At 68.8% G+C, this 25071-nt stretch overlaps 2 protein-coding genes across 10 annotated transcripts in view; one reads left to right on the top strand and one right to left on the bottom strand.

Annotated features, from left to right (window-relative positions):
• GNB1L (G protein subunit beta 1 like) overlaps positions 1-11810 on the top strand; it is a 31801-nt gene extending 19991 nt beyond the window's left edge. For 5 of the 7 annotated variants that reach the window (XM_024977193.2, XM_059875966.1, XM_059875967.1 and 2 more), the window contains 4 exons: positions 862-1024; positions 3025-3123; positions 5452-5667; positions 8649-11810. In XM_024977193.2, coding sequence (XP_024832961.1) covers positions 862-1024; positions 3025-3123; positions 5452-5667; positions 8649-8900 — 730 coding nt within the window. In that variant the 3' untranslated portion in view covers positions 8901-11810. The remainder of the gene's footprint in view (positions 1-861; positions 1025-3024; positions 3124-5451; positions 5668-8648) is intronic. The other 2 variants (XR_009490948.1, NM_001192340.2) reach the window with 2 other exon arrangements.
• A 5393-nt stretch (positions 11811-17203) lies between these two features.
• Positions 17204-24575, bottom strand: TBX1 (T-box transcription factor 1). Of its 3 annotated transcripts, none has more exons than XM_024977887.2 (9): positions 24241-24575; positions 23628-23738; positions 22155-22512; positions 20425-20526; positions 19651-19822; positions 19119-19274; positions 18480-18547; positions 18302-18402; positions 17204-18021 (listed from the first exon to the last, which is right to left on the bottom strand). In XM_024977887.2, exons 2-9 carry the CDS (start codon positions 23659-23661, stop codon positions 17552-17554), a joined length of 1461 nt encoding a protein of 486 aa, XP_024833655.1. In that variant the 5' UTR covers positions 23662-23738; positions 24241-24575; the 3' UTR covers positions 17204-17551. The 3 variants fall into 3 exon arrangements, with proteins under 3 accessions (XP_024833655.1, XP_024833656.1, XP_059732185.1); XM_024977888.2 differs by having other exon boundaries at positions 23628-23735; XM_059876202.1 differs by lacking the exons at positions 23628-23738; positions 24241-24575 and having other exon boundaries at positions 22155-22630.
• Between the last annotated feature and the right edge of the window lie 496 nt (positions 24576-25071).

Genomic DNA, 25071 nt, shown 5'->3' with positions numbered 1-25071 from the left:
GCCGTGTCCGAGGGCCCCGCTGAGCCACCCCCACCTTCCTCCTGGGTGTTGAGTGGAGGTGTAGGCCTTTCCAGGCCCCCTGCTCCCCCAAGCACCCTGGGCTGTCCTGGGGGAGCCCCCACGGGAGGCGGGCCCCTTGGAGAGCCGGCCTGCGGACGCATGCGGGACGATTGTGGGGGTGCTGGCGTGCGTGCGTGACAGCTGGCCGCGGTGCTCCGCCGGGCAGGATGCAGAACACGCAGGTGCTTGGGGGGCCAGGTGTGTGCCGCTGCAGTGGCGGCCGGGGCCCAGCTGTGTTTGCAAGTCCAGCCTCCTACACGGCCCTTGAAGGGAAGGTGCCCTTTCATGTTGGGCTGGAGGACAAAGCTGGGGCCCGGGCCGGCCTCACCAGGCCCCGCAGACCCTCCCCCGGCCCGGCTCGCACACCCGAGGCCGCACCTGTGCCCGTGGGCGGCCCCTTTCGCCTGCTCTGGACCCCTGGGGTTCTCAGGTCGGACTGCTGAGGCAGGCCGTCGGGAGGAGACGCTCCATGTCCTCGCCTCGTCCTCCGGGGTGTGTGCGTGCTGCACGTGTCAGCGACGGCCCCTCCTCCTGGGCTCCTCGGATGGGAGACCTGAGGGCCAGCGAGGGGCCGCTGCAGGGACACAGGCTTGAGCTTTTGGAGCGTCAGTGCCAGACGGTGGGTGGGGTCCTCGGTGTCTGCTCCCCGTCTGCCTCGGACCTCAGGCCAGCACGTCTGGGCCGCAGGTGTAAGTGTGGCCTTTCTTAGCGCAGGAGCCGGGGCCCTCCCCATGAGGGGTCCCATGCCGTCCTGTGGCCTCCACCGGGAGGGTCACGGCCTGCCGCTTCCTTTTCTGGCAGCCAGGGCCGCGACCTGCAGCTGTGCGTGTGGGACCTGGCGGAAGGTAGGAACGCTGTGGTGGACGCCGTGCACCTGGAGAGCGTGGGCTTCTGCAGGGCCTCCGTCCTGGCCGAGGGCCCGCAGCGCTGGATGCTGGCAGTGCCTGGGAGGGGCAGTGACGAGGTGAGTGAGCTCCAAGCGGCTCTGGGGTCTCCGAGCAGCTGTGGCCGGCCGCCTGGGTGGCCCTGGTGTTGGGCTTGGGCAGGGGGCCCAGGTAGGCTGGGGTCTCCGTGAGGCCCTCAGGGCGTCAGGAGCAGAGCCAGGCCAGCAGGGGAGGCGGCCTTTCAGGTCAGAACTGGGCACCGACGTGAGGCCTTGGGCAGGGCTGGGATGCTGCTGGGGGACACGCACCAGGGTGGCGACTGCAGGACAGAGGGGACATCAGAGAGCAGGGCCCCAGGGTCACTGTCGGGGGGCACAGGCTGAGCAGGGCCAGGTCAGCTGCGCCTGGGGGTGGGGCCTATGGGGATGGGGGTCGGGGGGGTTGGAGCCACATACCCGGGGGTGGCACCCCCTCCATCCCCCACCTTGTCCCTGCTCCCTGAGGGCCATTTGGCAGGCCGGGCTGGGCGGGCACTCAAGCCCTGCACCCGGGAAGTTTGGCCAGCGCCCAAGAGGAGCCGTGAATCTCAGAGCAGACCCAGCTCGTAAATAACGAGGCAGGAACAGGCGTCTGTTTGTTCGCCGAGGCGCTCAAATCTCCAATTAGGAGCTACATGTGCTTTTGTTGCCAATTTGCCAAAAACCTGTTAAAAGTTTTATTAATGTGAAGACAGAGGGCTCCACGCTCTCCCGCGGCAGCAGCGAGACGGTGCTGAGCCTCCTCCGTGCCTGCCCTTCCCGAGCAGGCGGCGGGGTCTGGGCCAGGGCCGGCCGCCTCCTGGGAGCGGGCCATTCCCCGTGTTCCCGCCTGGACTCAGGCCACAGGCCCAGGGGCTCCCGATGTGACTAGGACGTGATCCCGCCCCGCCAGCCCAGCCGTCTGGGTGGCCACACTTGCCCAGACCAGACATCTTTCTGAAAGCAGAACGTGCCCTTGGATGCCAGGTGGGAGCAGCAGTGTGTAGGAGGCCCCCCGCACCCCTGACCACAGGGACCGTGGCCAAGAGCTCTCACGCCAGCACCACCCAACCCCTGGCCAGTCCCATTGACATGCAGGCGCTAGGCCCCCGGGCCCCGCCCTTGGCCAGGGTAGGCCTGGATGTCTGAGGCCTGGGGGACCTCCCCCGAGAGGCCCCCGCGTCCTCCTGGTCTGCCCGGTCACGTCCGGGCCGCACCCTGGGCTTCTACGTCCTCCCAGCGTCCTTCGTCCTGCTGGCGCCTGTCCTGAGCTCACGGCTGCTGTGGGGGCGCCTCGCGTTCCTAGCTCGTGGTGGGGCGGCCCTCTGGTGGCTCAGGTTCTTTGCCGCGTCTTTGGGGCAGTGAGGACAAGGTGTGCGGGGCAGAAGTTAGCCCTGCAGACACGACGGTGTGGAGGGCGTGTGTGCGCGTGTGTGGTGCTGGTGAGAGCGTCGCCCCCGCCCTGCACGTCGGCACCTCTGCTTCACCTCCCAGGGGTCCTGTGTTCCCAGCAGGTGTTCATCGTCTTGATGCCACAGCCCATCTGCACCACAGCCTCGCTGTCTGGAGACTTGGGCTGCCCATGTCCCCCCTGGCACACTGCCCGTGGTGCTTCGCCCACAGGGTGGCCACCAGGCAGGGCACCCAGGAGGGTCTGTGCTGGCGTGGGCAACTCTGAGCACAGGCTACACGCAGGCGGAGCAGCGGGCACTGGGCCCAGGACAGCCCAGAGGCTCCAGGCCATCCGCATGTGAGGCCTAGCCAGGCGGGGGCGCCAGGAGGGCAGGGGCACCAGGCGCTGAGTCAACACGTCGGGCAGAGCCGCCCGCCCGGCCGGGAGGTCAACACGAGGGAGGCCCCAGGTGGCCGCTGGACAACGACACCTTCGAGGGCCCCGCCAGTGACCCGGGAGTGACGCGTGCATCCTGCGTGGCCTGGGACCCAGGGGGTCGTGCAGAGGCACAAACAGGCCCACAGCACCAAGCTGAGCCTTGAGCCTCCTGTGCGTGCGGCCCAGACTCGACCTGGCTCCAGCCCAGACCCGCCTGTTCTCTTGCTGTCAGGTCCAAGTTCTGGAGCTGCCGTCCAAGACGTCAGTGAGCTGCCTGAAGCCCGAGGCGGGGGCCAGGCTGGGCATGCCCATGTGCCTGCAGCTCTGGCAGGTAAGGCCCCGTGCCTGGCCACGCCCCAGCCACGCCCCCGGGCGTGAGTCATGCCCGTTGGGGACAGTGTTCCTGGTCCCCCTCCTCCACCACTGTGCCATCCCCAGCCTGCCCCGCTCCTGCTGCAAGGGCGCCTGCAGACCCCTCGGGCAGTGGGGTCAGCGGCAACCTCCCTGGGGAGCCACGTGCTGTCCTCTGGTCTGCGTGGGGCCGGTGGGGGCAGTGCTGGCCCACCGTGCAAGCCACGTGGCCTCTGACTGCGGGACGAGCTGCTTAGCTCTCCAGCCCGTGGGGGGCTCAGCGCTGTCCAGTGGCCGTGTCCTCCTTGCTTGGCCGATCTTGATGACCATTCGCAGTCAGGAGGCATCTCCGAGGCTGTGGCGAGGGTGGGGGCAGCCTCGGTCACCGGGGCGTCAGTGCTCCGGTGGCAGCGAGTGGACAGCCCAGGGCATGCCCTCCAGAGTCCAGGGGATGTCCTTGCAGTCGCAGGCGCCACGGGGAGCAGGCCGCTGACCAGGGCCGCTCTCCTGTGCCACTGGGACCAGGGGAGCCATCCAGCCCTGCAGGTAGACGCAGCCCCGCGGGGTGAATGGGCCTGTGCGCCCCACTCCTGGCTCTTCCTCACACTCGCTGCCCCCACAGCTTTTGAACTGAGAGCAGCTCTCGGGGGCGTGGGGCGGCGTGGGCCCCGAGACTCTCTTGGACAGTGAGGCTGTGGGTGCCGGGCTGGCGGGCTCGGGGGGGCGGGGTGCTCACAGGCCCCAGAGGGGACGCATCACATCCGCTCACTCTCCCTGGAGACGCCGTCAGCGTCGTTGCCTAATGGTGTAGGAATTCCACCAGAACCACGTGTAGAAACAGGATGTACAAACTCATCAAGGTGAGCGACGCGGCTGCCGGACACGCCGAGCTTCGTTGGCTGATGTGGATCCAGCCCGGAGCCCCTGGCTCAGAGTCGGCCCTGGACGCATCTCCAGGCCTGGGGGCTTGGACTGCCTACCGCTGACGGATCCAAGTGTGGCGGGGGCCCTGACCAGTCGTCAGAGGCCGCCTTGTCCATCCCGCTCCTGAGAACGGATGGCCTGTGTTGTGAGGAGGATGGTCACATGGGAGGTCAGAGGTCATGCACACCCGACCTGGAGGCTGGCCCTCCAGCGCCCGCCCTTTGGCCAAGGGGCTCCCCAGGAACCTGGAGGTGCTGGGGCCCCTGTGGCCGGCACACCCAGAGGCTGGCGGGGATGCTGAGTGAGTAGGGTGGGCCTGCCCATGCGGTCTTTGGGCCGCGGGGACCCTGTGTGCATCGGGGGGGCCTAGGGGCCTCAGCGCAGGGGGTGGGCCCTGGACCAGGAGCTCTGGTGCCCCCGCCACCACGTGGGGCCTGGACGGGTCAGCAGCATGCAGCCCTCACTCAGCCGGGGCGCCCCAGCCCAGGAGCGGGGCAGCCCCCAGTGCAGGGGGAGTGTACGGGTAGGGGCAGCGGGGGGGCCAGGGCGGAGCCCCCGGGGGTTGGACCCAGGCCCAGCAGTCTTCACGGCCGCTTCCTTGGACTTTGCTCCTCTCTCCCGGGCGCTCCTGTGGTCATCAGAAAGCCAGGCACACAGGTCCTCCCATTCCTCCAGACCCCGGGTGGGCCCATGCGGGGCTCCCCACCCCCTTCTGTCCCTGGCATCCTTAGGTCACGCCTGCGGTGCAGCCCCGGGCCCGCAGGAGGGCCATGTCCAGTGAGGCCCAGACTGCATCCAGCACCAGCCTCCCTCCTCGGGGCTTCGGCAACCCCGGGCCAGGCCCCCGCCGGCCCTCCAGGGCCCAGGGCGGCCGCTGAGCCCCTGGTCAGGGAAGTCCCGCAGCCCAGCTGAGGGGCGGGCATTCTCAGTCACCTCTGAGACCCGGGAGCTCAGCCAGCAGTCCCGGGGCAGCCGCTCCCAGTTGGTGCCAGGCTGGCCTGGGGTCCATACGCACCCCCACCCCTCGTGGCCGCTATGCAGCCTCTGACCCGCGCCCTCATCCATCACGTGGCGGGCAGGGCGCTGACTCCGCGGGCTTGATGGTCGGAGGCGGGGGGCTCGCGGCGACGTTGACAAAGTGCAGAAGGTTCATTTTTCATGGAGACGGGGCTCGTGGTTTTCTTTGGCTGGCTTGCCAGACAGGTGGCCGGCCCCGCCCAGGGGTGGCCGCGCATGTCAGCAGTGGGAAGGAGCCGGAGGGCCGGCGTGGCCCGTGTCCCCCGGTGCTGGTCCAGACTGCCTGTCAGGCACGCGAATCCAGCGGGGTGGCCGGCCCGTCCCCAGCCCCTTCTCCCCTGGCGCTGACACCCTGTTTTCCCCGCAGGCCGAGTCCAGCCCCCGCCCGCTGCTCCTGGCCGGTTACGAAGACGGCTCGCTGGCCCTGTGGGACGTCTCCGCGCGGAAGGTGTGCAGCCGTGTCGCCTGCCACTCGGAGCCCGTCATGGCCCTGGCCTTGGACCCGCGGAGGGCCAGGGGCGTGTCGGGCTCTGCGGAGAAGGTGCTGGCCGTCTGGAGCCTGGAGGGGCAGCAGGCACTGCAGGTCAGCGAGCCGGGCCGCGGGTTCATCCATCCTGCTCCGTGCTGGCGGTCTGATGGGCTGAAACAATATTTAGGCATGAAAAGGACTTGGTGCAGGCCCCTGGCTAATTAATCATCGGGGCCGGCGCGGGCAGGCAGCGGGCAAGGGGCCGCACTCCTGAGCCGCTCACAGGGCTTGGGTTTCTCTCGGGCCTTGGCCGACAGCGGTCACGTCTCGTCCATCTAGGGGAAAGGCATGTGGGATCCGGGCTGTGCAAGCCAGTTTGAAAACTCAGAGGAATTTGGTCAGTAAGGAACTGATTAATCAAAAAAAAAAGAACCAAACTGTACGTGGAGAAATCCCCCAGTGAGGCGCCTGTAGCCGTCTGCAAGCTGCCCGGCAGGGTGGGGGGCCTTGAGGCAAAGTGACCGGAGCCTTGCCCGCCCTCCATGGCTGCGCAGCCCCTGGGACCACGTCTGGGTGCCCAGTGCCCAGCCCTGTGGGGAGCCTGGGTGCACGCTGGCTTCTGGGTGGGGCGGGAGCCCCGGTTAGCCAGGAAGCCTCGGGAGGCTGAGACCTGTCCACAGCCGGTTCCGAGGGCCCAGGTGTGGGGAAGCAGGGCCCCGGGGGGAGCCGAGTGGGACACTGGCTGCGTCCTCTTGGGCTGTGTGGCCCGGGCTTCCCCGCAGACTGGAGGCCGCAGAAGAGGGTGTCTCTCAGACCCTCCACAGGGGGGCCTCGCCCAGGAGCCCAGACCCCCATGGCCAGGGAGCAGGTCCTGCCCCTGGGGAGGCGGGCCCGGGTAGAGATGGGGACAGGCCTCATGCCCGCAGGCATCGCCCCTCCTGGGGGCAGGACCGCGGGTCAGGGCTGCCAGGGTGGAGCCCCAGGTAGGAGCGGGGGGCTAAGGCTGGACTCCAGTGGCTGGGGAGGGCAATGGCTTCCGGAAAAGCGCCCCCTCAGGAGGCCTGCGCGGGAAGCAGAGCAAGTGGTCGTGGCTGCAGGTGGCGTCTGAGCCAGGTCCCGTGTGCCCGCAGACAGGGTGGCACCCTAGCTCCCCTGGCATCAGCCTGCCCCTGCATCCCTGCCTGTGCCGCGCTCACAGACCAGCACGGCAGCTGCCTGGCCTGTGTCCCAGCGAGCCCTCGGCCCCGTGCAGTGGGGCAGACCACCTCCCCACAGGGCACTCTGCTGTGAGGTGGGGCTTCCCCGGTCTCCAAGGCCTCGGAGTCCCAGACGTGGGTGGTGGGAGCCGACATCCCTGAGGTGGGCGGGGCCGTGCCGTGCTCACCTCACATTGAGGGTGGAGGGCCCCCAGGTGGACATCAGGGTGCCCTCTGCCTCTGCTCCCGCCTGGTGGGGCTGAGGCAGCCCCCCCAGTACCGTGGGCTCTGCGCCCCTTCCCAGTGTCGCCTGGACTTCAGCCCAAGTGGCTGAGGCCTGGGGACCAGGCGGCTCTCCGGAGGGCCCCGCCTGCTGCGGCGACCCCAGGCCCCCCGCCCCTCCTGTTGTCTTGGCCCAGGTCGGCCTGATCCGTCCTGCGTTGTGGGGGGAACAGTGACAGAGATTTAAGACTTAGAGCGCGCGCAGCACGTCCAGCACAGAACCGAGGTGCCGTCACCAACAAACTGGGAACCCTGAGGAGAGGGAGGCAGGGAGGCTGCTGGGCCTCACTCAGCGCTGTCCCGGGGGCGCCTCTCCCCCTGGCCACTTGCTGCTGCCAGTCCCAGAGGCCTCGGGGGCCTGGGCACGCTGGTGTCCACGCGAGTCGCGGGCCCTCGGTGTTACCCTGGAGCCTCGTGAACAGAGATGTGCCTTGCCTCGCGGCCACGGCTCCAACGAGCCCAAATCAATCTCCGCGCAGGCAGGCAGGCAGGCCAGCACTGCAGACGCAGCTGGGGCTCCGCGCGGAGCGGAGCGAGGTAATGGGAACCAGATGGGCCCAGCACATTCCCAGCACCTGAGGTCACGCGCCAAGCAAGCCCTGGTGTCCGGGTCCTTCCCCAGGGTCCTGGTCCGGGCGGGCTCAGCGGGGCCCATGGTGCCCAGGCCCTGGGTCACCCTCGCCAGGACGCTGGGCGCCACCCACCTGGGGGTCCCAGCTCTGCCCCTCAGGCAGGCTCTGGGCCGCAGCCGCCCTCATACAGGTGGTCTGCAGACTGCCCTGCCTCCCTCGGGCAGGTCCACATCCTTGAAGAGGCTGATTTACGCCAGTCAGGCGCGCTCCCACCATGCCTGGGCTGGTCGGCCAGGCGTCCCCTTGCCCCGCTGCTGGCCGCGGCCCGCCCGCCTACTCCCTGACCCTGCCAGGGGCACCCCACCGAAGCTGGCAGTGGGATACACAGGCCAGTGGGCGGGAGATGCTGCCCACACATCCAGGGACCAGGGACAGGGCCCTGCCCCCTTGACCATCCCTGGAGCCAGCAGGAAGGATGGCCCGTCTTCTCCAGCCCGGGCATTCCCAGCTTCCAGGAGGAGGAGGGAAGGTCCCCCCCTGCCCCCTGGGTCCCTCCCAGGCAGTGATGCTGGCCTAGATGCACCCTGCTCCGCAGGGACCCCCTCTCGGTCCCCACTGTTAACAGCCCCCCAAAGCAGGCCATGTGGGTTCCAGTGCATCCGCCGCTCTGATCCCAGGGCTAGAGCTCCCAGGAGAGACGGGCAGGTCCTTGCCCGTGAGAGCTGGGGCGCAGGCCTGCTGCGTGTGCTCTGCCTGCTCCCTCGGGGCCTTGCATGTGCAGCAGAGGAGCGGCTGCTCTGGTGCTGGGGCGCTGAGCCCCAAGCCTGAATTCCTGGGCAGGAGGGGCAGAGGGCGTGGGACACGCAGGGCTGCTGGTCACCATGGATGGGGAGGAGGAGGGGCGTCCCGGATGAAGGGTTGGCGGGGGGGCTCCTAGGGGCAGGGCGTCCAGGAATGGGATGTCCTGGGGGCAGGGCATCCGGGGGTGGGCGTCAGGAGCCGATCTAAGGAGCTACCCGACGTCTCCCTGCCTCTCTGATCGCAGGTGCGTGGGACCCACGAGCTCATCAATCCCGGGATCGCCGACCTCAAGATCCGGCCAGACAGCAAGATCCTGGCCACTGCGGGCTGGGACCACCGTGTCCGCGTGTTTCAGTGGCGGACGATGAAGCCGCTGGCCGTGCTGGCCTTCCACAGCGCCACCGTCCACTGCGTGGCCTTCAACACCACGGGCCTGCTGGCTGCGGGCTCCGGGGACCAGCGCATCAGCGTCTGGTCGCTCTACCCGCCCACGTGACTCAGCACAGAGAGGGTGCGGGCACAGAGGCCTGGGTCCTGGGCCCCCCGGGTCGCTCAGGCCCCCCTCCTGCCCGGAACCAATTCCCTGTCCTGACGCAGCCGTGTGGGCCCTGGTGGCTGCTGTTTGCAGCATAGCCAGGCTGGGCACGGCGCCTGCCGTCCAAGCAAGGGGCCGCACCGCGTGCCTGACAGTAAACTTGTTTGCAGACCTGCAGCATGGAGGCGTGGATTCTCCCAGGCGGCCCCTGCTTCCCTGGGGCGTCAGAGCCAGGGCCATCCCCTGGCGGGCGGCCAGCCACACAGCACGGCGGGGCTGGGGGTCGCAGTCCCGGGCTCCAGCCCCTCGCAGACAGCCAAGGCTGAGGGCTGAGCACGCACCCCAGTGAGAGGACGCCACTGGGGGTGTGGGGAGGGGGCCAGGTCTGCAGCAGGGTCCCAGGAGGAGGACTCAGCCCAGGCTAAGGTGGCCACCGGGCGTGCGGCATGGCGGCTGAGCCGGGCAGACGGGGACCCAGGGCAGCTTCTGACCCTCCTTGCTGGGCTGTGGGCTGGGAGGAAGGAGACCCTGGCGCTGGGGTGGGGGCTGTGGGAGACCCCGGCAGAGCCCAGGCCACAGGCCGTTGGTCCCACGGGCTTTTTTGTGAAGGAGCCCCTGCCGCCTGGCCAGGGAGGAGTCCCCACTTTGGCTGTGGCCTTGGAGGCCTCCCCGAGGGGCGCCCAGGACCCCCACCCTGCACTGCGCTTTACCCGGTGGGTCTGAGGGTGGGCCTGCGGTGGCTGTGCTCCAGGGGCGCCGCCCGGCCTTCAGCATCTGGAGCCCACGTGTGCATCCAGGTGGAGGGCCCCGCCGGGGGGTCTGGCTCCCAGGTCCAGCGCGGGGCCAGGGGACAGCGAGCTGGCCGGTGGGGTGAGGCAGGGACGCAAGTGCGGTTGGCACGCCAGCATCACGTGGGGCGTTGGCAGGAGGGCCCAAGGGGATTGGGGGATTCACGTGAGACCGGCCCCCTGCCCCCAGAGGACGCAGCTCCTTGCAGCCCTGAGAGGCACCTGCATCCTCAGAGAGCTCTGTGGTTGGATACTGAGCGTTGTTACTGACAGAGCCAGCGGCGTGTCGGGGATTCTGCTCTATCACAGCCATAAGCTGATTTATGAGCGGAGGTGGGGTGTGACGGCATGGGGGGTTATCACTGCACAACATCCAGCTGATCAGTCTGGATGTTGTTTTTATTTGGAAATTTCAAGCATAGATCAAAGTGAAGGAGAAAAGCACGGAGCCCGCGCCCAGCTTTAGCGCGAGGCCTTGGCCTCCAGGCGTCAGGCCAGCTCCGGAGTCTGTCCGGGGGGCCTGGGCGAGCAGAGGCTATGGGCCTTCCCTGGGCCTCAACGCGCCTCTCAGCTCAACGCCTTGGAGAAGGATGGCAGGAGATGGTTGGGGGAGTGACTGAGCCCCCAGGCTGCACTGCCGAGCTCAGGGATGGGAGGAAGGGCTGGGGGAACACGGGGCGGGGGGCGAGCGGGCCCGGCCCAGGGCGGGGGCAGGTGGAAAGCCACGGGGCACCTGGCACAGCCCCCAGCCCCGCTGCCCCATTCCTCCCGGCATCTGGTGCCACCTCTCCCAGTCTGGGTGTGGACATGGTGCCCAGCCATCCATGCCACCGTCGCCCTCATCTGGGCCGGGCCCTGTGGACGGAGGGACCCCATGGGGCGTGCCCCTGTCTGTCCGTCCCGCGTGGTGGACGTGCCCCCTGAGGCCCCCTCCTGCCCAGCCTGGCTGTGTGCAGCCCGAGTGCTGGGCCTGGACCCCCCGAGCCTGTCCCGGCCCTGCTCTCCCCGGAGCACGGTGACTTCCTGTCCTGGTGGACGTTGCTGTCTTCCCTGGGCACATGCGGTGCTCGAGCGCAGAAACTCTCCGAGGACGCCGTGGGGCTGGAGGTGCCACTCTGCCCACCCCCCTCCCCCAGCCTGGCCCCGAGGATCGAGGGTGTCTTCCCCACAGAGGGGAAGACGCTGGGCGGGCCAGGAGGGGGCGGGGGCGGTAGGATGCCTGCTTCCAAGGTCAGGGTCAGGGGTCGGCACAGGCTCTGACCGTGACGCTTCAGCAACCTTCCTGGTGGTTTCAGGGACCTTTCTCAGGGTCCCCACCCCCGGCCTGCCCCACGGGCCCCTTCTGCTCCAGAGCCTCCAGGACTGGCCAGGCTCGGGCTTTCGGAGGAGCCCTGTCCTGGGGGTCCTGAGCCCACACCCCGCTGGAGCCCACAGCTGGATGGCCTGCCTCATGGTGAGTCTGGGCCCCTGGACACAGGGGTGTTTGGGCCGGGCGGGTGGACCCAGCCTGGTGGGCACACAGCCAAGAGAGGGGTTCCCACGGAAGGGACACGCGCCCATCCAGCTGCTGTCCAGCTGCGTGCTAGGCAGGCCATGGGGCTCAGAACATCGGGCTGCACTGTGAGCTGACCCCGAACCTGTGCCCCCAAGATTCCTGTGCCCGCAGCAGGCTGGCCTCCAGCCGCCTAGGGTGACAACCAGCAGGCGTCTCCAGACACGAAACTGCCCTGAAAAACTGCCGGTTTACAGACACGTAAGGACAGACTGGGGCTTCCCAGGGGGCGCGGTTGCAAAGAACCCGCCTGCCGATGCAGGAGACGCAGGTTCGATCCCTGGGTCGGGAAGATCCCCTGGAGGAGGGCACGGCAACCCATTCCAGTGTTCTTGCCTGGAGAGTCCCACGGACTGAGGAGCCTGGCGGGCTGCAGACCATGAGGTCACAGAAGAGTCAGACACGACTGAGCGTGCACACATGTATGGGGACCTACTTGATCAATTCGAGATGAACAGCATGGTTTTAATAGACGGAGGGTAATCCAGGGGTTATAAATTGTTAAACATACATAAATACACTTAAAAGTCACTACTGTCTCGGCTGTTACTTGGTGCACGGCTTGGCAGCATCAGGGACCCACACGGGGTCCTGCAGCGGTCAGCACACACAGCTCCAGAGCTTTCCGTCTTCCCAGACTGACGCTCTGCCCCGTCCCCCGCCCTGGTCCCCACCGTCTACTTTCTTCTGTGAATCTGACAACCCCGGGACCTTGTGCAGGTGGAGCCAGGCAGGGTCTGTCCTGGGTCTGGCGCTTCACCAGGCATCCGGCCCTCGGGGCTCATCCGTGTCGTGGCACCAGAACATCCTTCCTTTTCATCCCCTGTGGACAGACCGGGCCTTCTGTCCATTTATCTGCTGAGCCATTCCAACCACTGATGAGCCGTCCGTGGGGGTGCAGCTCCCGCTGCTCGGGGGCTGGGCTGCCCTGAGCCTGGGTGGACGTGTGTGGGCTCAGGGCCCGCTCCCAGCCCTCCTGGGTCCACACCGCATGTGGGATTCCATCCACCAACTGTGCCCACTGCCCGGCTGTCTTCTGCTGGTTTCTGCCGTTGGGCCCTCGTGGGTGTGAGCTGCTCCTTGCCGTGGTCTATCCGGGTTCTCCGTTCACCCTTGGTTACTTTCCGGGTATGCACATGACAGGATCTCCGTCTTCTGGGAGCTCGCTCCCTGGGGCGGCACACTTGCATGGCAGCCGCTGACCACTGGAGGGACCCAGGAGCAGAGAGCAGGCCTGGGCCGGCTTTCCGGGGCGAGTCCGCCCTGTCTTGTTCCTGTTTCTGTGGGTGGGAACGGGTGTCCAGCCCACCCCAGACCGGGCCCCTTCCCGGCATCCACGGTGCTGGGCGGCCGGGATGCCAGGGCCCCAGGGCCCCCGCCAGCAGCCTCGGGCCTGGGAGAGCACGTGGTGGGCACGGCCCCCAGCCCTCCCCAAGCGGGTGCCAGCGGCGTCCTGGCCCCTCACTGAGAGCACCCTCCCAGCTGGCCACCTGAAGTCACAGAGGGCCTGCTCATCTGGGCCACGGAGAGGAAGCGTGCGGGGACCCCCAGCCCCAGGACCACCCACCTGCTCGGGGTGGGATCAGCTCTCCAGGAGCGCCTCTGGTCCCGCAGCCCAGGGAGCAGCAGCCTATGTGGGGCCCATGGCCCCCACTCAGTCACCCCACGGAGATGGGGCTTCACCCTCAATGGCCGGAGGCATCTTGCTGGCACAGGGGGGTGGGGACCACAGGGGTGCATGGAGGGTAAGGTGGGGGTGGGGTGGGCAGGGCCCCGGGGTGGGTGCTGGGTGGTGGCCTCCTCAGGGAGGCCTGTGGCCTCTGCGGCCGTGTCCCCCCCTCACTGAGAGGCCCTTGGGCAGGGGTGCAGCTGGCAGCCCAGGGCCCCCAGGCTCTCCCGGAGAATGGCCGCCCTAGAGCCCCCAGATCTGGCCAGCTGCCTCTCAAGGAAGCCGCCTGATTTCCTTCTCGCGTTAAGAAGATCCACTCACTGTTAACCAGAAGGAAAGCCACTTGCACACATGCAGCAGCTCCCAGCGCCGCCTCAGAGCGGGGAGGTGGCCTCTGGGTGCCCGGTCACCTGACCCAGGCTGGTCAAGGGCACACGGCCTGCAGGGCTCCTGCAGCCAGGAGCCGACGGCCAGGTGGCCCATGGGCACAGGGCGTCCCAGGGCGTCCCAGGGCTGAGGCATGTGGGAGGGCCCAGTCGACTAGGCGTCCCCACGTGGACCGCCTGCCTGCCCGCAGCACACAGCCTGCTCGGGGAAGGCCCGTGTGCATCCCAGGCCGTGGGGAGACGTGCCGGCCCCGCCCTGCACGAGGTCCTCATCGTCCTGGCCGCCACCACAACCCTCGCTGGGTGATGAGCTCACAGAGGTTCTGGGGAAGAACCTCAGAAATGCATGCAGGATAAAGGCTGTGTTCAGAGGCAGGACGAAAGGGAGAGGAGTTGAGGCCAGGATGACGAGGAGGAGCCAGGAGGGTCAGCGTCCTGGAGGGGCCAGTGTGGGGCAGGGTGTCTTCCAGGAGAGAGGGCACCCCAGAGCAGGGGCCCAGCCCACCACGCACAGCCACGTGGCTGAGAAAACGAGGCTCCAGGTGGTGCCGCCGAGGCAGGCTGAGGCCCTGGACATCGGCAATGGCGCCTCAGGACTGCCAGTGCCCAGGGCCGTGCCACAGGAGTGCCGGGTTGTCCACGGGCCCGGCCGGGGCGGGTGGTAGGATGTGGAGGTGGGGCTGGGAGGAGGGGTTGGGCGTGTGCTCCCTATGATTGAGACCTGATGGAGAAGCGATGTCAACATTCCCCTGTATAATTAAGAAGATCGTTTAATCGCTACTATTAAGACCTAAGCTCCCCCAAAGTGGGCCGCGTCCATCAGAGCCCCTTTGGTTCTGCCAACTCCCGTGCAGACCTGGCAGCAGTTGAGTGGAGACTCCAACTGTCCCCGGTTTCATCTCAAAAACCCATCTGGTTTGAAGAACGACAACAAGCAGGAAAGGGAATTTGTCAAAGGCACAATCGGTGTTTCTCTGAGTACAGAGCGCGGGGGGCAGAGCAGCGGTGTCACACCCCACGCCCCACTCTGGCCTGCTCCCAGCTGGGAGGCCGCTGTCAGGGCCAGGCTTGGTCGGAGGTTCTACCCCGGGACCCACAGAACCTGATGGGAGATTGAGGCACAGACCCCCCGCACGCACCCCCTCCCCAGTCATACAGCATGGAAATCGAGGCCCTGGCTGCAGACCCAGGCGCCCTTGCACCCAGCCCAGCTGGGTCACGCTCCTGCTTCCCTGGGATCACCGCTTCGGTCCGTGAAGCAGCTCTGGGCCCATCTCCCCCGGCGGCCTGCAGGCAGCTTTCTCTGCAGCAGACCTGCCTCACTTTCCCCCACAATGTGGCCCACACGCTCTGGGGGCCTCCCCGGCAGGGACGGGCCTGCAGACCCCAAGAGACCTCCGTTGTCCAGAGGCTGCACCACCGAGGCCTCCCCGGGAGGCCACATTGCAGCCCCCCCCCCCCCCCAGAGCACAGCCACCAGGGGACCTCCTCGAGGGCCTCACTGTGGAGGGGGTCCGCCTCGCGGCCTCACGCGGTGGGGTCAGGTCAGCACAGCGGGCCTCTGGGGACCTAGGTGAAGGGGTGCCGGGCGAGTCACCGTAACCGTAACCGTTGGGCCGGGGCGGGCAGTTCCTGAACACCCCGGGAGGTGGCAGGACCAGGGAACGGCCCACCCCAGGACGTGGTCCCCCACACCCCTGGATGCTTGGGCTCCGGGGGCTCCTCCCTCCACTCCTGCCTTTACCTCCTTCACATGGTGGACATCGAGGTTCTTCGAAGAACTTCGGGACTGAAGGATCTGGAGCCCCTGGACCAGGTCTCTGAGAGGTCTTTCCTGGCCCTGGAGACATACAAGGGGCCGGAACGGGGTCTCTGGGCCAGCGGGGATACAGGGAGGATGCTCAGAGTGTCCAACAGCTGGGAGGGAGCCCCCAAGGAGGATCCCAGCCCCATCCCAGAAAATGGTTGTAGTGGGAAGCACAGGCCGGGTGCGGGGGAGGACATGGCCTGTCCCAGGGAGGGGCCTGCACCTGGGAACAAGTGACCGAGAGTCCCAAGTGCCCTTCAGAGGCCTGGTGACCTGAGCCAGGCCTCCCCCGACCCCAGGACGAGAGGCAGGGCGACTGCAACGGGGGGGCACAGCACAGCCCAACACCCATCAAGAATACGTGAGCGCCCCTCACGTGAGTCTGGACGTGGGTCTGCAGTGGCTGGCAGGGGCCCCCGGCTCGCGGCCAGCCTGTGACAAGGTCTCAGCCAGAACAACTCAGCCCCGGGGGCAGTGGGAGAAAACACACCTCTGGGGGCCGGGGTCGCACCCCAGGGCAGGCAAGCATCTGCAGAGCCCAGCCGCAGGTGCCCGGCTCTCGGACACGGCTGGTGGGAGCCCGGCGTCCACCTTTATTCCGTCTTGCTTGGCATGGGCATGCCCCGCAGTGGGCATAGCGACCCTGGCTCTAGTCTGGGGAGGGGGCGGTCTCGGGAGGCACCTCTCATCTGCCAACGCTGGGCACCAGGGAACACGTGTCCTTACTTCATGTCTGAACAAACCCAAAACAGACTTCTGCATCTGCGGTTCTCCCTGGTCTGGATGGGGCGTGGGAGGCCGGAGCGCCACACGGAGACCAGCTGGTCAGAACAAACCGCAGCGTGTCTCTCCTCCCGGGACGAGGAGGGCTGGCTGGATTTGTGGCCCCAGGCAAGGAAGCCAGGGGCACAGCTGGCTCACTCAGAGGCAGACCTGGGGTTGGGGGCAGACTGTCCACTAGGGCGGAGCCACTGGGGTGGCGCCCAGGGCTGCGTCCCTGAAGCTCTGTCCACCGAGCCTGCTGGCCACTCAGGCAGACACTGCAGGAGTCTTCACGCCCAGTGCCAGGTGCCCCTCGAGGATCTGGGGGCCCTGGCTCCACTGCTCGCTCCTCAGCAGCCGTGGTCACCACGTCCCGTCCTAGACCGGACGCGAGAACGGCTCCTGCCGGCTGATCACTGAGCTCTACTTACCGCCTCCAGGGCGGACACGCCCGGAAAGAAAGGGTCGGCCGAGGGCAGACATCAGAAAAGCCCAGCCGTGCCCTGGGAGAGGTGGCCCAGGCCCACAGACGCAGCGGGTCAGGCCCGGAAGGGGGACAGGGCCTCGGCCACTCGCACTTCCCGTCCCTCTCGAGCCCAGGCCAGCAACCTTGACGCTGATGGGCTGTTGGCTCTTCCTGCCTGGACTCAGGAAGGGACCGCATCAAAGGTCCGGTGTGGCGCTGATGGGGAGAGGTCCCACACCACCTGGCCTGGGAAAAACGCTTCCCAGGCAGGTTTCAGGATGACTCATGACCACTGTCATTGTGGCTTCGCTCAGGCCACCCCATGGGGACCCTCGAAGCAAATAGAGTCAATAAACAGGGGAAAAACACAGGCCTGGGCCGGGGCAGCCAGGGCAGCGCTCTGAGAACAGAGCTGCCTGTTTCTGTCTTTCCCGATCAGAGTCAGGGTTTCTTCCTTTCCCAGCCCCCAACGGACAGTGTCCATCCTGCTCGACCAGGACTGTTATCCCAGCTTCCATGGAAAAACAGGACAGGCACCGGTCCTGAAAACGGGCCACGGGCGGGACCCGGGCCCTAGGCAGAGGGGCAGCCGCCAAGGCAGGAATGTAGGCCGGATGCACACCTGGAGCTCCGGCCGCGGGGACCGCGAGGTGGAAACGGGAGGGGGGGGGGCGGGGCCGCGCGCGGGCTCCAGGGCGCAGGGCTGGGGCGCGAGGCAGGGACCCCTGGCCCTGCGGCCGGCCTGGCCGGAGAACCCGCGGGTCCCCAAGTCCGGCTCTCCCCAGACACCCCGCGCGATGTAACCCGGCGCAAAGAAACGGACACTCAGGCAGCTTCCAAAAGAGGCGAAACCGTTTATCAAGGCGGCGCCGGCGCGGTATCTACAGTTTATCTACAAATATCTACAAATATCTACACCACACCGCCTGCAGACGGGAGTTCTCGGGTCGTCCCGCTGCAGCGGCCAGACCGGGGCGAGGGCGGGGGGCGGGAGGGCCGGGGCCGTCGCGGCCTCGCCGAGAACAATAAATACCACTTCCTTCCCGCGCGCACCGCGCACTTCGGCGCTGACGGCGCGCCCCGGGGGTTCCGGGGCCGGGGAGCGGGGTCCTCCGGCCGCCCTGGGGCTGGCAGGGGGCGGCCCCGCGGCCGCGTGGCCCGGGCCCCGGGCAGGCGCGCGCACTATCTGGGGCAGTAGTCGTAGGAGCCCGGCGGCGCGGCCCCGGCCGACGAGTACATGCTGGCGGCAGCGGCGGCGGCGGCGGCGGCGGCGGCCGCGGCGGCGGGGCTCACAGCCGGGTGGTGGTGCGGGTGCGCGTGCGGGTGCGGGTGCGCGTGGAAGCCGTGGCCGCGCAGGCCGGGCAGCGGGTAGGGCGCCGGCCGGCTCTTGGCCCCGAGGTAGTGGTCGTAGGCGGCGGCCGGGTACTTGTAGGGGTGGTGGTGCAGCGGCTCCGACGCGCCGGGCGCCTCCAGGCGCAGCTCGGGGTGCGGGGGGCTGGGCCGGCCTCCGGGCGCACCGGGCAGCGGGACCCCGGGCCCGGGCAGCGCGGGGCTGAGCACCCGCGCCAGCAGCTGCGGCGGGTGCGCCGGGTCCCCGAGCCCCGCCGGGCCGCCCGCGTCGCGCTCGAACTCTCGCCGGGCCTCAGCCGTGTCTGCGGGGAGGGCCGACGGCTGAGCCGCGGCGAAGCCGGCGAGAGCGCGCCGGCCCCCGCCCGGCGCCCCTGCCCAGCTCCGGGCCCTCCCCAGGGGCCCGCGCCCGCCGGCGGGCGGGGCGGGGTGGGCGGGCGGACGCAGCCGTCGGGCCGACGGGCGAGTGCGCGCTTGCCCGGCCGCCGCAGTCGTTGCGCAACCGCCGCGAAGGCCGCGAGCGCCCCTGCGGCGCGGGCGAGGCCGGGCGCGGCCGCCCGTCCGGATCCCACGACCCCGGCCTACCTTTCTCCGCGCCGTTGGGCTGCGTGGGGGAGGCCACGGGGTTGCGCGAGCGGGCGAACGCGCTCATGATCGGCAGCGCGCCGGGCCTGTGATTCCGGGGCCTGCGGGAGGGAGGCGGGCGGGGTCAGGGGCGCCAGCGGGGCGCCCGCGTTCTCGCGCTCTCCTGGGGGACACTCACCAGTCCTCGGGGTCACAGTCTCGGAAGCCTTTGGCGAAGGGGTTACTGGCGATCTTGAGCTGCGTGATCTGCGGGAAGCGGGCACTGGGCTCGCTCTGGGGGCCGCGGGACTTACCCGGAGGGGAGGGAGCCGTAGGAGCGCCCGCCACTCTCCCCTCTGCTTCTCCCCCACTCCCTTCTCCACCAGAAACGGGCTGGAGCACACCCGCTCCCTCCCCCGCAGGGGGCTGCACCTCTCCGCGGCTGGGGAGCCCTCCTTCTGGCTAAGGAACTACTCCTCTTTCACACCCGCAAGTGCCCCCCAGGCTGGGCTAGCAATGCAGTTAGGTCCACCCCCGAGCCGCGAGGTCTGGACTGGAGGGCACCCCAGGCATCTGGGTAGACCGCGCATCAGGCCCCCAGTGGGAGCTTCCGGAATGGTTTGGAAAACAAACTTTCAGGCTTCAGAGATAGCTGCTGCTTGAGGGGTCAACCTGATAGGAGGCTGGTCCGGACAGCAACACAGAGGGGAGGAGGGTGGTCTGAGGCCGCAGGGGCGGGTGGCGGGGAGGTGGGCTCCATCCTGGCGGGGTTTCCCCAGGCAGCCACTGAGAATCACCCCTTCCCAGGGGTGCTGAGCGGGCTGCCCCAGGGCCTCACCCGGTGATTCTGATAGGCGGTGACTGCGGTGAAACGTGTCTCCTCAAACACGAAGGTTTTGAAGTTTTCCTCCGCGTACTTCTCGCTGTCTTTGCGCGGGTCCACGTAGACCACGTGGAAGCGTGGCTGGTATCTGTGCATGGAGTTGAGAATGATCTGGAAGAGAGGTGGTGAGGGCCGAGCTCAGCTCTGCGGGGCCCAGACCAGCAGCGCACTTCCCTCCCGACAGCCCGGCACAACCCTGCACTCCCCCAAGGAGGCCAGCCTCTTAGGAGCCTCACCGCCAGATTCACAAGTCTGCTGCCCACCGCCCCACCCCACGGCCCCCCATCTTTTCCAGGGAAAATGCCTCCAGCAAAAGCCCAGAATGGGGTGAAGGGACCAGTGCGGCCCTCTCTCCCAGGCCCAGGCCCCTGACCCGAGGGCTGGCTCTCCCTGATCCGTCCATCATTCACACTCTGCCATGGCGCGGGTCAGCAGGGACTTCCTCAGCCTGCCGGGGGACGGGGCGGTAGCTCGGGGGGCCACTCACATGGCCATTGTCATCCAGCAGATTGTTGGTCAGCTTGAGCTTGTCGAAGGAGACAATCTGCTTCATCCACTGGGCCCCCTTGGCCGGCGAGTCAGGGTGGTAGTGCACGCGGCCCGGCGTGGCGGGGTCTGCCTTCCCGGCCACCAGCCAGGACGAGCTGTGGAAGGCGTACCTGGGCCGCGGTGGGGGGCAGGGGCCACGACACGCCGGGTGAGGGCCTTGCCCAGGGAGCCCGAGGTGCCCGAGGCTCCCACGGGGCAGATGGGGGGCTGCCCAGGGGGCCGCAAGGAAACCATCCCGACAGGCGGCAGGAAGCGCCAGCAGGGAGGCGGCCGGCCTTGGCGCCACGATTCGCTGCACGCGGGTCGGTCCGCCAGCCTGCAGCCTCCCGAGTCACCAGCCGGTGCGGCGGGGAGGAGGGGAGCCTGGATCTGGCCCGCCAGGGCCTAGGGCGCAGGGCGGACCGGGCTCTCTTTATTAATTGCTGTTAATTGTCCGGGCGGCCAGGCCCGCCCAGCGTAATCTCTCCCGGCCACCCCACCTTTCCTGCCGGCTCCGGGGCCGGCGTCCCGGGGAGGGGGTGGAAAGGGACGCGGACAAGGCTGGTGGGGAGCCCGGGCACGTCTGAGCCCCCTCAGGACCAGTCCCCAGAACTGCTGGGGGCGGATGAGACCTGTGGGGCGGGGGCTGGCGGGACCGGAGAGTTGGCCAGCGGTCACCAACGAGCATCCTGGGCCGCCCGCCTCCGCCCGCCGGGCCGGGCCGCACTCTCACCGGTAGCGCTTGTCATCCACGGGCACAAAGTCCATGAGGAGCATGTAGTCAGCCATGGGGTCCATGCCAAACAGCTTCACTTGGAAGGTGGGGAACATGCGCCTGGGGATGGCAAGACCCCGTCAGCTCAGGACGGGAGGACCGGCCTCCGGCTTCCAGCGGCCGAGGATGCAGCCTCCGGCCGGCCGGCCAGCCAGGACCCTGGTCATATCTCCCCTCACCCGGCTGCCTGACCGACCTGACTAGGCCCCTGCCCCACCAAGGGCGAGTGGATGGCAGGACAGCCTCTTGCCCCCCCACCCCGTTAGAAACACAGAAACGGCTAACTCAGCGTGCCAGCCGGGCCTGCAGGCCCTGACCTCGGCTTCTGGCTTCTCACTGCACCTCCACCCGTGCAGACCCGGCCTAACTGACTGCCGATCCGGCAGTCTGGGGCCGGGTCAACCCAGGGGGCCACAGCAACAGCAGTCCCGGGTCCTGGGCCGTCAGCAGGACCGCCCCCACCGCCTGATCTACGCCATCGCTTCAAGCTCCCGGCTGGAACAAAGTGAAAGCGAGGCGGACAGCGGGGTTCCAGGAGCCCCGGGGCCTTGCCGCGAGTCTGCGCCTGCTTCCCCGGTTCCCCGCAGAGGCCGAGCTGGGGAGTCCACAGCCCTGGCCCTGAGGCTTCTCGTCGGGTCCTGGGGTTCTCCCCATCCTTCCTCGAGGACACAGGCAAGTTCCCCAGACACAGCTACTCCAGGCTGGCCTGGCCTGTGTTCTTGGGGTCCCCTGAGCTCCGACTCGTCCTGCACTCAATCCCAGCTCGGGCCGATGGCCGCCGGCTAGTCCAGCCCCGGTGCCGGCTGCCGGCTGGGAGGACAGCGTGCCCCCCGGCCCCCGCCCGCCTGTCCGGCTGCTGCCTCTTACAGGCACCTCCTCTCGGGTGGTGGGCTGACGCCAGCCCTCCCGGACAAGCCTCCCCTACCGCCCGCCCCTGCAGGCCAGAAGGGGCTGCAGAATGCTGGCTGGGCCGGGTGGAAGGCTGAGCGCCCAGGGCCAGCAGGAGAGCCTGCAGAAGGCCCCGGGCTCCCCGGGGAAGACGCCGTGACAGGGCAGGAGGAGCCCCGCGCGGGCTCTGCAAACAGGCCCTGAGCCCTCCCAGGCCGTGCGGATGCAGAGCCGGTGTCTCCTGTGTGCATTAGACACAGATCGGCACCCGCCTTTGTCTGCCGGTCACATCGGCTGCATCGCAAAACTCGTTCCCCTTCTCTCCGGGCCCTTCAAACAAACACAGGCCAATGGAAGGCGGCGGCCCCGTCAGCAGAGACGTAGGCCTGAGAAAACGGGGTGGCGGCCTCCCCATAACACAGCCCGTCTGAGAGGGTCTTAACTGTCCCAGAGCGGTTCCGACCCACTGCCCCGTTGCCGGGCGAAGCCTCCAACTAACCCGGGTGGACTGAACTAGGGAACCAGAGAGGGGAGTTTCCTCTGAAAAGTTTGGATCCACTGGGATCCGCCGGCTGGCGAGGCCCAGAAGAACTGAGCCGGCCCCTGCCTCAGGCCAAGGGTGTCCCGGGGCGGCGGGTGGACTCCAGGACTCCATGCTCCTCCCCTGACCCCTCCGCCGGTTCCCCAGGCGGCTGTCGCCGGAGCCGGGACCCCGGAGCAGAGAAGCCGGCCGTACCCCCGCCCCACTCGCCGGCCCCTCCAGGCTGGGGCGGCCCACGGCCAAGGAGGGGCGCCCTGACCTGCCGGCCTTGGTGACGATCATCTCGGTGCCCAGCTGGTTGAACTCGTCCCACAGCGCCTTCATCTCCAGCTGCACGCTCACGCTGGCCACCTTCGCGTTCTTCTTCACCGGCGCCTTGGCGGCGGCCACGCAGCTAGACCCGGGGCCCTCGGGCTCCGCGGCGCTGCTGGCAGCCCCGGCGGCCGGCGCGAACGGGTAGGCGTGCGGCGGGCCCGGGGCGCCCGGCGCGGCGGCGGAGCACGGCTCGTAGCGCGGCGGCGGGGGCTCGCGCGCGCCGTACGGGTCGGCGCCCGGCGACGCGGCGCCCGGGAAGCCCCCCGCCGCCCCCAGGCCGCTCAGGCTGCTGGCCGTGAAGGCTGCAACGTCGCAGAAGTGCGAGAGCTGCGTGAGCCACGGGCTGGACACGGCGGAGATCATGGCCCGCGGGCCGCGCGCCCCGCCGAGGTAAGCGCTGCCCCGCGCCCCGGGCCGAGTGGCGGGCGCGCGCCGCCCCGCGCCGCCGCCCGCGGAGCCGCCCCGCCCCGCCCCGCCCCGCGCCCCCGCCCCCGCCGAGACAATGGCCTCCCGGCCCCCTCCCCGCCCCCGCCCCTCCCGGCCCCCGACCGCCCGGACCGGCTCCCCGGCGGCGGGCGAGCGCGCGAGCGCCCGCCGGCCGCCCTCCCGCGCGGCGCTGCCCGCCCGGGCTCCTGCAGTCAGTCGCTCCCTAACCTTTGTTCCCCTCGCTTGCGTCTGCCCTCCGCATCCTCCGATGCCCCTGCACTGTCTGCCTCGCGTCTCTATTTCTGGTTTATTTTCCGCCTCTTCCTCTTTTTCCTGCTGGTCCCTCTGCGCTTTGTCTTTCCTTCTAGTCTGCCTGTCCCCCTCCTCTCTGTGTGCGTCTCTCTATTATTCGTGGCTTTTAACTTTTTTTTTTATAAGTTAAGACGGAACTCCTTCCCTTGGACTTCCTCCTTTCCTTAAGACTCGACTTTCTCAGCTTCTCCTCCGCGCGCTTCTCTTTGGTTCTGGCCTCTTCGTCTCCTTTTCTCTTTCCCCTTTTGGGTGTTCTGTTTTCCTCTCCTTTTCTCCAGCTCTTTTCCCCCCGCCGTCCCCTCCTGCTGTCTCTCTCTGCTTCTCCGAGTCTCCCGGCTCTCTGGGGCTCTCCTCCTGTCCCCCCACCTCTCCGAGCTCTCTGTCCCCCGCTGCCAACTCCCTCTGGTCCGTCTCTCCCGTCCCCCTCTGACCTCCCACGCCCTCTTCTGCTCTGGACTCAGCTGCACGGATCTCTGCAGCGGGGTCCCCAGGCGAAGGGGGCGCAGGATTGGGGCAGGATGCCGCCCTTCCTCTGCGCCCCAGAGTCCAGGCTGGAAGCCGGGCACTCACCCCGCCAGTGCTGCCTTTTCCGTCTGCCCCATCCCCCTAGCCCTCTTTGCTTGGGCCCCAGGGGCAGGGGTCTGGCAGGCCTCTGCCCAGACGCAGCGGGGAGGCTCACCTTCCATGTCCCTGGTGACGGTGCTGAAGTGCATGCCGGCCGGGGATCCCAGCGGCTTCACAGGCTCGGAGGACCCAGGGGCCGGATGCGTGGTGCGTTCTGTGGCCTCTGCTGCAACCAGAGAGGCGATGCTGAACGCGCTGGCCCGGGGAGACAGCGGGCCCCGCGCGTCCATAGGCGCCCGGCGGCCTGGCCGGCGCCGCCTCCGACTGCATGCACCCGGCCCCACGGAGGCCAGCCCAGCCCACGGCCCGGGGGCGGGAGCCCGCGGTGCCACTCACTGCCGCGGCCCCGTGCCCAGGGGACATGGCGTCACGGCCCCCCACCCCGGGCCAAGGGGGCCCTGGTAGGTGGAGAGCCCCGGGGGTGGTGCGGGCCCTCCTGCATTTCAAGCTCCCCAGGCCTTCGCCTCAGCTCCCAGGGGCCTCTGTGGCCAGCACCCCGGGACCTTCTGCGCCTCCCCAAGGCCTGGCCTCCCTCTGTACAGCGAAGCCACCAGCTTCCACCGCCCCGAGGGGAGGCTGCAGCAGGCGCCCCCAGCCCCAGACCCCGGCGCGGGGCTCCAGCCGGGCCCTGCCCTGTGCTCCTCCCGCCTCCCCAGCTGCCCCTGAACCTGGGCGTGGAGAGGACCGTCCAGGCTCCGGCAGCGGCCACGGGTGGAAGGCCCCAGGGCTGCAGGGTCGTCCTTTTCTCGGTGCCCAGGGACAGGACCTGGCCCCGCGAGCGGCTCCCGGGCCCCTGTGGGCGGCTCACAGTCGCGCCCGGGGACCCTGAGCTGAGGGACACCGCCCAGGCCGCCTAGCCCGGGAACCGAGCGTCACGCGCACCCGCGCACCGCCCGCCCCTGGCCGGGAGGCTTATACATCCGGAGGGTGGGCAGTGCCCGCTCCTCCGACCTCCCCGAGCACCGGCCGGTCGCAGGGAGGGCCGGGGGCGGGGCCTGGACTGGCCGAGGGAGCCGAGGACACGTCGGAGGAATTCAGGCCGAGGCCGGGTCCGGTTGCTCGCTGCCCCTCGCCCGCCCCGCGGCCAGCCTGCCCTTCTAGAAGGCCCGGCTGCCCACTTGGGCCTGCAGGCCCAGGCTTCCCGGATGCTAAGCCTGACGCGGCCCGCCCCTGCCCGCACCTCCTGCCTCCGGGGCCGCCTCTGCCCAGTTTGGGGCCTCCATGGCCGCCCAGCCCAGACGCCCCCCTTGCAGGGCGCTAGGCCTCTGGGACCCAGGACTTGCTTGGGCCCTGGGCTGAGCCTCTGGCCCTCAGGCCTGTCTCCAAGGCCTCTGCTGCTTCGCCTGGATGGAGCGGGAGGCAGCAGCCTCTCTGGGGGTTGTTGGATCCCCAGGGTGGAGGGCGTGCTGGCCCAGAACCGGAGGGGGGTCCTGGGAGCCGCTCCAGCTGGAAGCACGGGGCTCCCGGGCCTGAGGCTCAGGACTGGCGCAGCCTGGCGT

The sequence above is a fragment of the Bos taurus genome, chromosome 17, assembly GCF_002263795.3.
Source record: "Bos taurus isolate L1 Dominette 01449 registration number 42190680 breed Hereford chromosome 17, ARS-UCD2.0, whole genome shotgun sequence".
Lineage (NCBI taxonomy): Eukaryota > Metazoa > Chordata > Mammalia > Artiodactyla > Bovidae > Bos > Bos taurus.
This window is presented reverse-complemented; position numbering and strand designations above follow the sequence as displayed.